The sequence below is a fragment of the Lithobates pipiens genome, unplaced genomic scaffold (genome assembly GCF_037356315.1).
Source record: "Lithobates pipiens isolate NorthernLeopardFrog02 unplaced genomic scaffold, aLitPip1_a1.2 Scaffold_27, whole genome shotgun sequence".
Taxonomy (NCBI): Eukaryota; Metazoa; Chordata; class Amphibia; order Anura; family Ranidae; genus Lithobates; species Lithobates pipiens.
Window position 1 is genome coordinate 136393615 of NW_027507788.1, and position 14241 is coordinate 136407855.

General features: G+C 43.0%; 1 protein-coding gene across 2 annotated transcripts in view; it reads left to right on the forward strand.

The window, feature by feature from the left end:
- The window catches only part of DHDH (dihydrodiol dehydrogenase), a 41306-nt gene extending 29895 nt beyond the window's left edge, over nt 1-11411 (forward strand). For both annotated transcript variants that reach the window (XM_077457526.1, XM_077457525.1), the window contains exons 2-7: nt 3884-3995; nt 5538-5701; nt 7611-7863; nt 8024-8148; nt 10994-11144; nt 11224-11411. In XM_077457526.1, coding sequence (XP_077313652.1) covers nt 3884-3995; nt 5538-5701; nt 7611-7863; nt 8024-8148; nt 10994-11144; nt 11224-11336 — 918 coding nt within the window. In that variant the 3' untranslated portion in view covers nt 11337-11411. The remainder of the gene's footprint in view (nt 1-3883; nt 3996-5537; nt 5702-7610; nt 7864-8023; nt 8149-10993; nt 11145-11223) is intronic.
- Nucleotides 11412-14241: the final 2830 nt, after the last annotated feature.

Below are 14241 nucleotides of genomic sequence, written 5' to 3' on the forward strand. Positions count from 1 at the left end.
GGCAGGTGTCATCCGGATCCAGCATCGGGTTAATGGCCGATGTGGACGCTCTGAGGAGTGATGAACCCCTGGACTACTGGGTGGGTAGGCTTGACCTCTGGCCAGAGCTTGCCCAATTTGCAATCAAACTTTTGGCTTGCCCCTCGTCCAGTGTCCTGTCCGAAAGGACGTTCAGTGCAACAGGGGGGATCGTGACCGATAAGCGTACTCGCCTAGCTCACGACAGTGTTAACTACCTCACATTTCTAAAAATGAATGAGGCATGGATCTCAGAGGAATTCAACACATGTGACCAGTAGACCATGTATATGTCTATAAACAATTTTTTTAATCGAGCACACAGACCTTCTTTCTTCATTTGACTCACTTCCTTGTCCAAAAAAAGCACACCGTACTATATGCCCGTACCCTCCTGTTTGAAGAGGTTGAGCGGTGTCATATTTCTACTGGGGTTGCTTATTATGAGGGGCTCCCACCATCCCTGTTCTGTGCTGACTTCCTCCTGGGGCTGCTTATTATGAGGGGCTCCCACCATCCCTGTGCTGTGCTGACTTCCTCCTGGGGCTGTACCTCTGCTGTGCATATTATGAGGGGCTCCCACCATCCCTGTGCTATGCTCATTATGAGGGGCTCCCACCATCCCTGTGCTGTGCTGACTTTCTCCTGGGGCTGCTTATTATGAGGGGCTCCCACCATCCCTGTGCTGTACTGACTTCCTCCTGGGGCTGTACCTCTGCTGTGCATATTATGAGGGGCTCCCACCATCCCTGTGCTATGCTCATTATGAGGGGCTCCCACCATCCCTGTGCTGTGCTGACTTCCTCCTGGGGCTGCTTATTATGAGGGGCTCCCACCATCCCTGTGCTGTGCTCACATCCTCCTGTGGCTGCTTATTATGAGGGGCTCCCACCATCCCTGTGCTGTGCTGACTTCCTCCTGGGGCTGTACCTCTGCTGTGCATATTATGAGGGGCTCCCACCATCCCTGTGCTATGCTGACATCCTCCTGTGGCTGATTATTATGAGGGGCTCCCACCATCCCTGTGCTGTGCTGACTTCCTCCTGGGGCTGTACCTCTGCTGTGCATATTATGAGGGGCTCCCACCATCCCTGTGCTATGCTGACTTCCTCCTGGGGCTGCAGGTGTCAGTGCTGTATATCACGGTGCTGGTGTCAGTGCTGTATATCACGGTGCTGGTGTGAGTGCTTTATGTCACACTGCTGATGTCAGTGCTCTCTATCACGGTGCTGTGTCAGTGCTGTATATCACGGTGCAGGTGTCATTGCTGTATGTCACGCTGCTGATGTCAGTGCTCTCTATCACGGTGCTGGTGTCAGATCACTCTATCACGGTGCAGGTGTCATTGCTGTATGTCACACTGCTGATGTCAGTGCTCTCTATCACGGTGCTGGTGTCAGTGCTGTATATCACGGTGCTGGTGTGAGTGCTTTATGTCACGCTGCTGATGTCAGTGCTCTCTATCACGGTGCTGGTGTCAGATCACTCTATCACGGTGCAGGTGTCATTGCTGTATGTCATGCTGCTGATGATCATCTCCTGCACCCTCTCCTTTGCCTACCCTGACCTTCCCTCTCCTCCATTGCCTTCATGCGCTCCACAGTCCTGAATTGTCACAACAATTTCACATATAAAAAAAGAATGCTTGTAGTTGTCGATCCCAGATTCACCTCATACATGTGTTATGTCATTGGCCATGTGGTGGGACTATGTTTGCACAGCTAGTAATTATTTTGTGGCTGCAAATTTGACCTTGACCTTGAGGTTTGCAAAGTTCGCCTCCCATTGAAGTCAATGGGGCCCACCGCGAACGTTACAGTTCGCAAATTATCGGCCGCGTTCCTGAAACGTCCCGTCGGAAGTTCGTCCATCACTACCCCTTGCAGCTATAACAGCTTCAACTCTTCTGGGAAGGCTCTTCACAAGGTTTAGGAGTGGGTCTATGGGAATGTTTGACCATTCTTCCACATTGCATTTAGTTGAAAAACCTGGACACTTTACAACTCCTTTAAAAGTTCCCTTCACTGGAACTAAGGGGCCAAGCCCAAATCCTGAAAAACAACCCCACACCATAATCCACCCTTCACAAAATGATTTGGACCAATACACAAAGGTCCATAAAAGACATGAATGAACGAGTTTGGTGTGGAGGAGCTTGACTGGCCTGCACAGAGTCCTGACCTCAATCCGACAGAACACCTTTGAGATGAATTAGAGGGGAGACTGCGAGCCAGGCCTTCTTGTCCACATCAGTGCCTGACATCACAAATGTGCTTCTGGAAGAATGGTCAAACATTCCCATAGACACACTACTAAGCCTTGTGGATAGCCTTCCCAAAAGAGTTTAACCACTTCAATACCAGGCACTTAGACACCTTCCTGCCCAAGCCAATTTTCAGCTTTCAGCGCTGTCGCAATTTGAATGACAATTGTGCGGTCATGTGACATTGTACCCAAACAAATTTTTTATAATTTTGTTCCCACAAATAGAGCTTTCTTTTGGTGGTATTTGATCACCTGTGTGATTTTTATTTTTTGCGCAACAAATAAAAAAAAAACGAAAATTAAATAAAAAATGTTGTAAATAAGTTTTCTCCTTCAATGACGGTCACTGATAAGGTGGCACTGATGGGCACCAATGAGCTGGCACTGATGAGGTGGCACTGATGATGGGCACTGATAGGTGGCATTCATATGCAGCACTGATGGGCGGCACTGATAGGTGGCACAGATGGACCCTGATGGGCACTGATAGGTGGGCACTGATGGGCATCACTGTTGTCTTTTAGTACATACTGGTGCCAATCGGTGCTCATTTGTGGGCATTGATTGGGCATTCATTTGAACATGTGGATGGTCATGGCATACATATCTGGCCATCCACATGTTGCCCCCTTCCCACTAAACAATCAGCGCAGACCTCCCCTGTGAGGAGAGCATATAATCAGCTCTCCTCTACTCGCGTCTGTCAGATGCAAGTGAGGAAAAGCCGATCACTGACTCTTCCTATTTACATCGTGATCAGTCATGATTGGACACGGCTAATCACGTGGTAAAGAGCCTCCGTCGGAGGCTCTTTACCGAGATCGGTGTAGCGGAGTGTCAGACTGACAAACGGCACCACGATCTCCACGATGCAAGCCCCAGTAGGCGCGCAATGGCTGTTATCCTGAAGGATGTCATATGATGCCCAGTCAGTATAACTGAACCACCGCCTGGCCGTCATTCTGCTATAGGCCGGGCGGGAAGTGGTTAAGCCGTTATAGCTGCAAAAAGGCGAGCCAACACAATATTGAACCCTACGGACTAAGACTGGGATGCCATTAAAGTTCATGTGGGTGTAAATGCAGGCATCCCAATACTTTTGGTAATATAGTGTATCAATGAATTGTAAATTATCTCAGAATCATCTTAAACTGATATCAAACTGAAGCCATTATACAGAGCGGATGGGTGAATCTCTAACTGTGGCTATTGTATTTTGACAGCTGGCTCAGCCAAATATCAAAATACCCAAGCAGCACCTGCATCTCAAAATGAGGGGGGCCACCAGGGCCACCTACTGAGCAAATTTTTGGCCAGTTCATCGGGAACTGGCTGAAAATCACGCTGTAAATGGCCAACTTTAGGCTGGCTGCAGTCTAGCTTTTTCATGAAATCACGACACTGAACTAGGAACACTACTTCCTACGGCAGGGTCCCTGCACCTATATCGATAATGGGCTATAGGCACTGGTAAGTGGTTGTGCAAACCGTCATTAAGCACTTATTCTTCTTTTGGTGTTAATGATCTCTTTCTTTTATGTTCATTAAAATGTGTTTGATATCATGAATTATTATAGCTACTCTTGTTTATACCCTGCAGGCAGTGGCTGTTGCAGCAAAAGACCAGAAACGCGCTAAAGAATTCGCAAAAACTCACAATATACCAAAAGTGTACAGTTCATATGAAGAGCTTGCCAAGGACCCCGATATTGGTAAGAAAGAATTTTATTTTAAGGGCTCATTCATGTGGACATAGCAATCCATTTAGGCATGCATTAGTGTTTCATACATTCCCATGCATAGACACTAGTCCCAATTTGACAGTTGTGCAGGTGCGGGTACGTATCCCGGAATGCACACTGTATGTGTTGAGGGACACGCACTTGTACCCACAAAGCTGTCAAATTGGAACCAGCAACTGTGTCCATGTGGTGGTTGTGTCCCAATAGGCATTAATGGAACACAATTCACTTGAATGCACAGAACTCCTGTGCACCCACGTGCAGGCAAAGATGGCTCTTAGCACACGTGTATGGATCAGTATGCGAATGAGCCTTATGGGATATCTAAACCCAAGAACATACTGTAATATATTGCAACTTATCAGTCCTTATGCCCTGTACACATCAGCGGAAATTTCCGTCATGAAAAATCTTGGATGTTTTTTCCGATGGAATTCCGCTCAAGCTTGGCTTGCATACACACGGTCACACAAAAGTTCTCTGAACTTTTGACCATCAAGAACGCGGTGATGTACAACACTACGACGAGTAGAGAAAATTAAGTTCAATGCTTCCAAGCATGCGTAGGAATTTTGCACGTCGGAATTGCTACAGACGATCGGAAATTCCGATTGGAACTTTTTCCATCGGAAAAATAGAGAACTTGCTCTCAATCTTTTGCTGACGGAAATTCTGACAGCAAAAGTCCGATGGAGCATACACACGGTCATAATTTCCTACCAAAGCTCACATTGGACTTTTGCTGTTGGAATTTCTGATCATGTGTACGGGGTATAAGACGTGGAGGCTGCACTTTTGGATCTGGATACACGTTAATGGCATAGTAGCTGAAACCTATGCATTAGAGTGAGAATATTTTTTCCCTAGGTTTCCAGCACATCGCTTTGGTGACAAGCGTTTGATCTAGCAATAATAACAATAGCAAAACCACAGTATGAACAAAGCAGGCAGCATTTAGAACATTGATTTGCAGCACCCGATCACAAGGTGTAAAATAAACCATTTGGTTCAGTACACTCTTTTAGACTTTACAGAGGTTGCTCGGGAGTTAGAAATACTTGCAATCCAATGGAAGAGATTGCAATCTAAATGATCTATTAGCGGTTACTAACTACTAAATAACTACATTATTAACCACTGATACTTACAAGCCAAAAGCTTCTGACTTTAGTTTCAGAGATTTGAATATATTTAGGAGTTGGATGTCATTGCCTACACTGGAGGACTGGAGGCCAGTTCATAAGCCAGTATTATTTTTGCCACAATAAAGCACTGAAACCAAACCAATAAAACAGCCAGCTAGCTGTGACTACTGTGTACTTCTTCGATTCAAGTCTTATTGCCAATTATCCTGTGTTAATCATTATTACACACTGACTGCTAGGAGCCCCATGCACATGTCTGTGAAAACAAAGATCTATGAAAATGCAGTGCTTGCATATAAAAGGTCTGGGGTAATTATTATACATGGAAATGTGTCTGTATGTCCTTTTATGCTGTCTTTACTTGCAGATATTATATATGTTGGTGTCCTGCATATCATCCATCGGGATGTGGTTCTGATGTATCTGGAGCACAGGAAAAATGTCATATGTGAAAAACCTCTGGCCATGAACTCTACAGAGGTGAAAGAGCTCATAGCAGCTGCCAGGAAATACAAAGTCTTCTTTATGGAGGTATTGTAACACGGCCTTTGTCTAGAACTGAACTCCTAGCAGATATAAAAACAATGATTACATCAATTAAATGTAATTGTAAACTAGAATTAAAGTTATGTTAAAAAATTACAATGATCTTCCCCTTCCCCATCCCAATTTCTCTATTTAGAAATGCACACCTCTGTCCAGATACTTACAGTCTGAAATCAGCAGACCCATAGCACTGCGGCTTGGTTTACAAGAGTTTCCGCTGAAAAGTTTTTGCAATGAACCAGTTCTTCTAAAATGAAACTCCAACTCAATTTCTTTGAACTTTGGATAAATCGGGGAAGGGTTAGATCCTCTGTGCTGTATGCAAGGCAGGAAGCTATGGGAAATCTCACCAATGGTGATACAGGCAGAAATAAAAACCTGAAGGAGTTTCTAACTCTTCCCCAGTGTAACAAAAGTATTTTTATTAGTCAAAAAAACAAAATGCTAAATGGAGGCTAGAACCCAAATATGCCATCTTTCTAGTGGGGTGTATAACCCACTCAAAATTCCCTTCACATTGTCAGTGTTCCCCTTTGGTTTGTGCCCTCAAACCCGTAAGACAATATAACATCGCAATACTAACGTTTACTCAAGGGCAGTGAAACATAAATCTCAGAGTATGCTGGATATGTCCATATTAAGCAGACACAACCTCAATATACTTTCCCAATCTATCTAAAATACAGCTCTTAATTAAAAGGTCTTTATGAATGTAATATCAGAAACCCAAAAATAGACCAATCAGTTCTAATGGATAACGCAATTACATTTTTATCATAGGTCTTTAGAATAAATATCACACCCACAATACCTATCTGAATGAACAGATTCCAACACTGGAGTCCCTGAGATATAAGACATTGGTCCACTGTATAATCTTTCAGCATATATTTATCACTTTTCGTTTAAATGGCCCTTAGATATCGGCTGAAATGTAGAGGACTCCCGAAACAAACCAAAGTCCACAGGTCATCTTTCGAGGACAAAATAGCAAAGCTTATGTCTGTTGGCAAGAAGTCTTCTCACCTTTTTCTGTATAGAACAAGGCAGCACTTAGTGTAGATTTCTACATTCATCCACTCATGATTAGGACCTTTCTGTGACTGGTGATATTTTCTGACAGGTGACATTGTGCCTTAACTCGTAACTAAAATGAAAATGTTTGCAACTGAAGGTTCCTAAAAATACTGTATCTTCAGATTCTTTTGTGACTTAGTAAACACAAAACTCAAAGCACTGTATAATACACATACCAATTGTATCTATGAATTGGTACTTCTACCTACATCATTCAACGCTGCTCTATTGGTCTGTAAGGCTATCACTCACTGATACAACAGGAAGTTGGAAGCATAGGCCAAAGCGGTGACTTTGACTTTCTAAATGCAACTATGCCCATATCATAAAATACACTCAGTTTATATTCATCTAAGTATTCGGCACTTCCCTGTAGCAAAAATTCTGATAGCACATGAGAATGACTGGAAATATATTTCCCAAAGCCTATCCTGTGTTAATTCCACCTTTTTTTCTGCTTCCTGTATCATTCAAACTTTTAAGACAGGTTTAAATTTGACTTGATGGGAAAGAAACCTTTTAGTACTGCACATTTTCTTTTAAATCAGGCTTACTAGGTGTGAGAGATGGAAAGAAGCTTGCATTGGGAAAATAGCTGTTCTCTATCACAAGCAGGGTGGTTTCCCAGATCATCAGATTACTAAAAAAGGTAGTTGGTTGGCCTGATAAATTACAGCAATACCTGGGTAGAAAACTGTTTAGAAAAGAGTAATGAGCAGGCTGTGCTACCTGTATGTATCACAAAGCTTCATTTTTCATTTCCCATCCATTAACTGCTATGGAGGATTGCTTATAAGGATCATTTATTGTATTGCAGGCCATTTGGAGTCGATATTTTCCTGTGTATGATCAGATCCGTTCCCTCTTATCCCAGAACGCCATAGGGGATGTAAAGGTTGTCCGGGCAGAATTTGGCTCTAACCAGTACCATGTCCCCCGGGCAGTGGGGAAGGAGCTGGGAGGAGGGGCACTGCTAGATATCGGGTGCTACTGTCTCCAGTTTGCATTAATGGTTTTTAACGGTGAAAAACCAGAATCAGTGACTGCCAAAGGTTTTCTGTATGAGACTGGTAAGTGTATGAATGCACATCACCACTATTTGTCTACAATAGCTGACTAATATATCTCCAGCTTAGTTATGCCAAACAAACATTTATCTTAATTAAAATGTACATTTATAACACAACCATACCATAGCTATTACTGCCCGTGTCATCATTCTCCCAATAGGTGTGGATGAAACTGTGACAATTATTCTTCAATATTCAGGAAAACGTCAAGCAATTCTGACCTGCACTATCATGGTGGCAATGCCAAACCAGGCAGCCATTTGTGGCTCAACAGGAATGATTCAGGTATTTAAATTCTCTAAAAAAAGGAAAACTGTCTCACGTGAGAGCACACTATGGACATACAATAGTATGCATTATTAAAAGGGCTGTGTCATCTCTACAGTTTTTTTTTTTTATAAGAAACATGGAAAAAAGATCAGCTTGAATTAAATCATCACATTCGTGTATGGTAATGTCTTAAAAAAACATGTCCAGTTTTTTCTTCCACGGTCTACTTTGCTTTTTCACAATAGTGTACTCTCTAATTTACATTTCATTCCCTTACTCATTTTCTCTACCTCACAGCTTGTATATATATATATATATATATATATATATATATATATTATTGTATATATCACCCTCACTCCTGCTCTCTCCATATTACTGCACTCATCACCTCCTCCTAATGCTGAGCCAACATGCTGACGTAACCTCTACACCACTAGGGCATGTACACTCCTACAAATCTCAATCCCATCTTATGTCCCTTATTCTACTGCTTCTGGTCACCATAGGGGATAAACTCTCTGTTATCTAACTTTTACCCCCACACCCAGCTCCATCCTTCCTCTGATAGCAGCTATAATCCACACACTCTAAAGCCCCATACATACTATCAGTTTTTCTGCTGAGGTTTTCCTTCAGATTTATCAAAACCATGTAGTGCAAGGGCCTGCCTAATTGCATACAAATTTAAACTCCTAAGGTTTGACCTCCTATTATATGGTTTTGGTAAATCTGAAGGAAAAACTCAGCAGAAAAACTGAAGTGTGTATGGGGCTTAATTTCTATTTCCCTGCTTCCAAGAACCAGCACCCTAGTCTCATGTGCCCTCTAGAATGCCCACTCTGTAAAAAAAACTCACTTGTGTCCCTGACCTGTTTATTTCCAACTCTGTTACCCTACTTGCCATTCCTGCACCGTGGCTTCAGGAATCTGACTCTGTCTCTCCAGTGGCCTCCTCTGGACTCACTCACCCAGACCAGTGGACGAAAGGGAGGTGGAGTTGGAATCATTCTATCACAAAGCACTCTCTAAATCCTTCCTTCACCTCCCTCTTCTCTTTTAAATCTCATTATATTTATTTTTACCAGTTGTTTAATGATTGCTTTGATTCATTGGCCTTCTGGACCAGTGCCATGCTTCCTTGACAACTTCTCTGAGTGACTAGCCATCTTTCACTCCTCTGAAATGCCTACTATCATTCTTGGAGACCTTAAAATTCCTGTTAATGCTAACTTCCCAGCCACCTCTCAGCTTTGCAACCTAACATCATCTTCTACACTTTTTGCAACCTTTCCCTTTTCCTCTCTCTAATAACAATTGTATCACTTCCACACTCTCCCTGTCTTTAAAGTGGTTGTAAACCCTTACAAACCACTTTGACCTACAGGTAAGCCTAGATTAAGGCTTACCTGTAGGTCCAAGAAATATCTCCTAAACCTATATGGTTTAGGAGATATTTGCCCGAAAACAGGCACCTCTGTCTACGGCGCATGCGCCGTAGACAGCGGCGCGCAGGCGCACTGAGCGCGGAATTCTCGACGACGGAGCTGCCGCGCGTGTCGGCTCCCGTGCGCATGCACGGGAGTGACGTCATCGCGGCTTCGCCGAATGACAGCAGGGGAACTGCGAGACCCCACCAAGAAGATGGATGCGGCGGACTACAGGGGACAGCGGCGACTTCGCTGGCTCCTGTGTCAGGTAAGTGACACATAATGGTCTACTATGCGATGCATAGTAGTCCATTATGCTTTACCTTTGCAGGGAATGAAAGAGGAAGTAAACTCATCAGGGTTTACTTCCTCTTTAACCCCCTATCCATCTCCAAGGAACAAAAGGTAACCCATAGAATCCTTCTCACAATAACCTCAGAAGACACCAGAAGCATCATAGCCCTGTTTTTGAGTGAGTGTCACATAAAATGAAATCCCTTCATGGCTTCACTCTTTATAAACCTACCCTAAAATGTCAAAAATACCTTTTTTCACATTAACACTTTTTTCGCATTAACATTATCACTCACATAAACACACAGTCCTTGTCAACTCTGTGCTACCTTTAATTCTACTTCCTTCCCCACCAACTAACTCAATCACTGCCCAGGATATTTGTAGATGCAGTTTGTAAATGGATCACCTCTGTCAAGATATCTTCCCCTTAACATTTCATATCTATTACCACATTCAATAATTTCTACTTTTGACCCTGTTACTATAGAGGATATTGCTAAACCTCTCTCTGATGTGGTAAATCGCACTGCAATCACGTGTATCTTATCACCCAAAAAGGGAGCCTCTTTTGGAAGACATGCTTCGCATAACGTGGTTTGCCTCGCTTTCTCTGGTGACTATTTAGGCAAAACCGCACCACATCATAGGTGCCATTGAAAATGAATGGCACCCGCACACACGTGGTGCATTTTGCTACTATTGCAGTGTAACTTGGAATCACAGGCAGAATTGCAGCAATTCTGACCAAGATCCCAAAACCCCAGATGTGAACAGTGACTTTTAGTCTGGCTTTTGCCCACAATATTCCACAGAAGCTGCCCTTCTAAAACTCACTAATGACTTACTAACTGCTAAAACCAATGGCATACTTATGATATTAGATCTTTCTCCTGCATTTGACACAGTTGACCACTATTTCTTCCTCATAAAAATGTACTTCCTTAGCCTTCAACGCTCTTTCCTGGTACCCCTCCTACCTTTTACGCGCTCCATAAGTATCACCTACAACTCCATTTCTTCCTTTGATTTGCAAATGACAAGCATACATAAGGGGACTGTATGTGATAATCCTGATAGTTGCTGCCTATTCTGTGTATGATTTATTGCATCAGTATATGTTTATATTTTTGTAGATTCCTTCATGCATGTGGTGCCCTACCTCTGTTATTCTGAATGGCAAAGAAACAAAATTTCCCCTTCCGCAATCCAGTAAGCCTATGCATTTTACAAACAGCACAGGACTTAGCTATGAGGCCGAGCATGTGCGCCAGTGTCTGTTAAAAGGTACCGTGCAAGATTATGTGATGTACGTTTTCCACTGATGCTCCCTATGCTGTGTTTAAATGAGATTTTCTGATTCTAGGACTAAAAGAAAGTCCATTAATGACCTTGGCAGACAGTGAGCTGCTGCACACCATCATGGATGAAGTCCGCAAGCAACTTGGAGTGCGTTTCCAACAAGACAAAGTCTTATGATACAAGAGTGTTCTTTTAGGATTATGACTGAAATGTAAACATTTAATAATGAGATTAAAATAAATATATAAATGACTGATAGTAAAGTAATGATGATTACTTTTAGTATAATGTTAAATTAGATTAAAAAAAAATGTAAAAAAAGTAATATAAGAGTACAGTTCATCCACCATTTTAAATACCTAAAGTTGAAGACCAAATGCATTTATAAAGCATAATTTTAACAATTTTTTAGCATAACTCATAAATTGGAACTGGTTTCTCCACCAAATTATTTGCAGATCTGTTCTGCCTTAAAATCTAGATACACTGTCAGAAAACAGCTAAATTGGTGACCTTTATTTTCTGCTGTAATTCAAGTGGACCTTAAACCTCCCTACCCCTTGATGATACTTTGAATAAGACTTCTGTGAGCGAAAAAGTTACCCATTCCCCAGCTTCTACCGACATTACCTAGGTGCAAGTATTGTTGAGAAGACAATGGGGGTTATTTACTAAAGGAAACTCCACTTTGCACTACAAGTGCACAGCAAGTGCACTTGGAAGTGCAGTCACCGTAGATCCGAGGGGGACATGCAAGGAAAATAAAAAACAGCATTTTTGCTTGCACATGATTGGATGATAAAATCTGCAGAGCTTCCCCTCAGATCTACAGCGATTGCACTTTCAAGTGCACTTGTAGTACAAAGTGGATTTGCCTGGATAACCCCCAATCTGTTTTCCTGCGAGATGAGTACTGAGTGTTCTTTTGTATTTCATCCCCTGGTTTTTGCCATCATCCCATACCCTACAGGAGCTGGGCGAAAGGTATTTTTATTGTCCAACGTTTCTCCTATAGCTGTTTTTCCATGTTTTTTTTCCCAGTGCTTCAGCAAGGGGGAGGTGGTCACATTTAAAAAGTGGACCCTGCAGGGAGTGCAAGGTGTGGGTTAAGCAATCCAGCTTAGTCACCATTCACCAACCCTGTCCGTCTTGTTGATTGGACAATGAGAGTATCCCCTTGTGTGAAGGGAGACTGATAGCACTGTGCAATGTAGTAGAGCCTAATTAGTTCAGACCCTCCTTCCTCCAGTATAAGTGCTACTGTGCAGGGCATCACAAGAGGCTGATGTAAAATAATTCTCCTCTGCACACTCACAACACTGGGTAACTTGCTAAACACTACTGCCATTCATAGAATGTCTTGTGGTTCCGACGATGGGCTACCTGGTTGATCCAGTGTAGCCCGCGTGCAGCCCCGGACATCTAAGGGCATCCAAAAGAGTCCTGTATTGTTATTTTTCGTCACTACCTCCCGTATTTTTTTTTTTCAATAAATACAAGTTTCTTTGATTGGATGAGGTGGAGAGGAAGGGTGGTAAAGCCACAATCTCCATGTCATCCAATCAGAGAATGCATAGTTTTCACAGAACAAATAAAAAGAAGAATTTACTAAACCTGGGAGCAGTTGTGCATGGTAATCAATCAGCTTCTAGCTTCAGCTTGTTTGGTTAAGGTTTAAAAATGAAAACTAGAACCGGGTTGATTGCCATGCACAGCTGCACCAGATTCTGTCTGCTCTAGTATGCAGAGGAGAAGCTGCTTGGCCTAGGACCTGGAAGATAGCACCACCTACTACAGTAATTGTCAAGCATCCCCAGTGGTCCATCAGAAATTGGATATGCAAACTCCATACCAAAATGGACCAATGTAAGTCTGCCACAAGGATTAATTTACAGAGTTCAGCTTCAAAGGGTACGTCAGTACACCCCTCTAATACATGCCCATTTCACCATGTTTTATCCCTCTCAAATGCTTAAGTCCAAAAACAACTGTTGATCTGCCAGAAACTCAGGATGCTCCTAACTTTTTTTTGTACCTGCCTGATGGACTTCAGAATTGTGCCGATTTTAACCCCATTCCACAATCATACATTGATTTTTTTTCCAAAGCAAAACAGGGTGTCTGCCTTGACTCTCAAGAGACTCTGTAAACAATGTGCTTAACCACTTCAATAAAGGGCATTTTCACCCCCTTCCTGCACAGGCCAATTTTCAGCTTTCAGTGCTGTCACACCTTGAATGACAATTGCGTGGTCATACAACACTGTACCCATATGACATTTTGATAATTTTTTCCCACAAATAGAGCTTTCTTTTGGTGGTATTTGATCACCTCTGCAGTTTTTATTTTTTGAACTATAAACAAAACAAGAGCGCCAATTTAAAAAAAAAAAAAAACACAATATTTTTTACTTTTGCTATATTAACCACTTCGTGCCCGCGCTATAGCCAAAAGACGGCTGCAGCGCGGACGCTAACTGCCGGGAGGCCTTCCCTGGACGTCCTCCCTTTAACTTCCCCTCTGTGCGCCGCCGCGGGAGCGCATCCGGGAAGTTCTGTGCTGGCCGTGTTCCTCGGACACAGCCAGTCACAGATCGCTGTCAACGGCCAATCACAGTGGCCGTTTACATCGTGATTGGCATGCCTAATGAGAGATGATCTCATATGTAAACATATGAGATCATCTTTCATCGCCGGCTTTCCCTCCTCACACAGACAGCGTGTGAGGAGGGAGAGATGAACTGCTGCAGAGATGCAGCGGTCAATGTAAAAAAAATAAAAAATAAAATAAAAAATGAAAATACAGTGCCCATCTGCCCCCACTGCCACCTATCAGTGCCATCTGCCCCCACTGCCACCTGTCATCAGTGCCATCTGTCCCCAGTGCCACCTGTCATCAGTGCCACATATAAGTGCCATCTGTCATCAGTTCCACCTGTCATCAGTGCCACATCAATGCCACGTGTCATCAGTGCCACATAGTGCCATCTGTCATCAGTGCCATATCCATGTCATGTGTCATCAGTGTCACATATTAGTGCCATCAGTCATCAGTGCCACGTATCAGTGCCACCTGTCAGTGT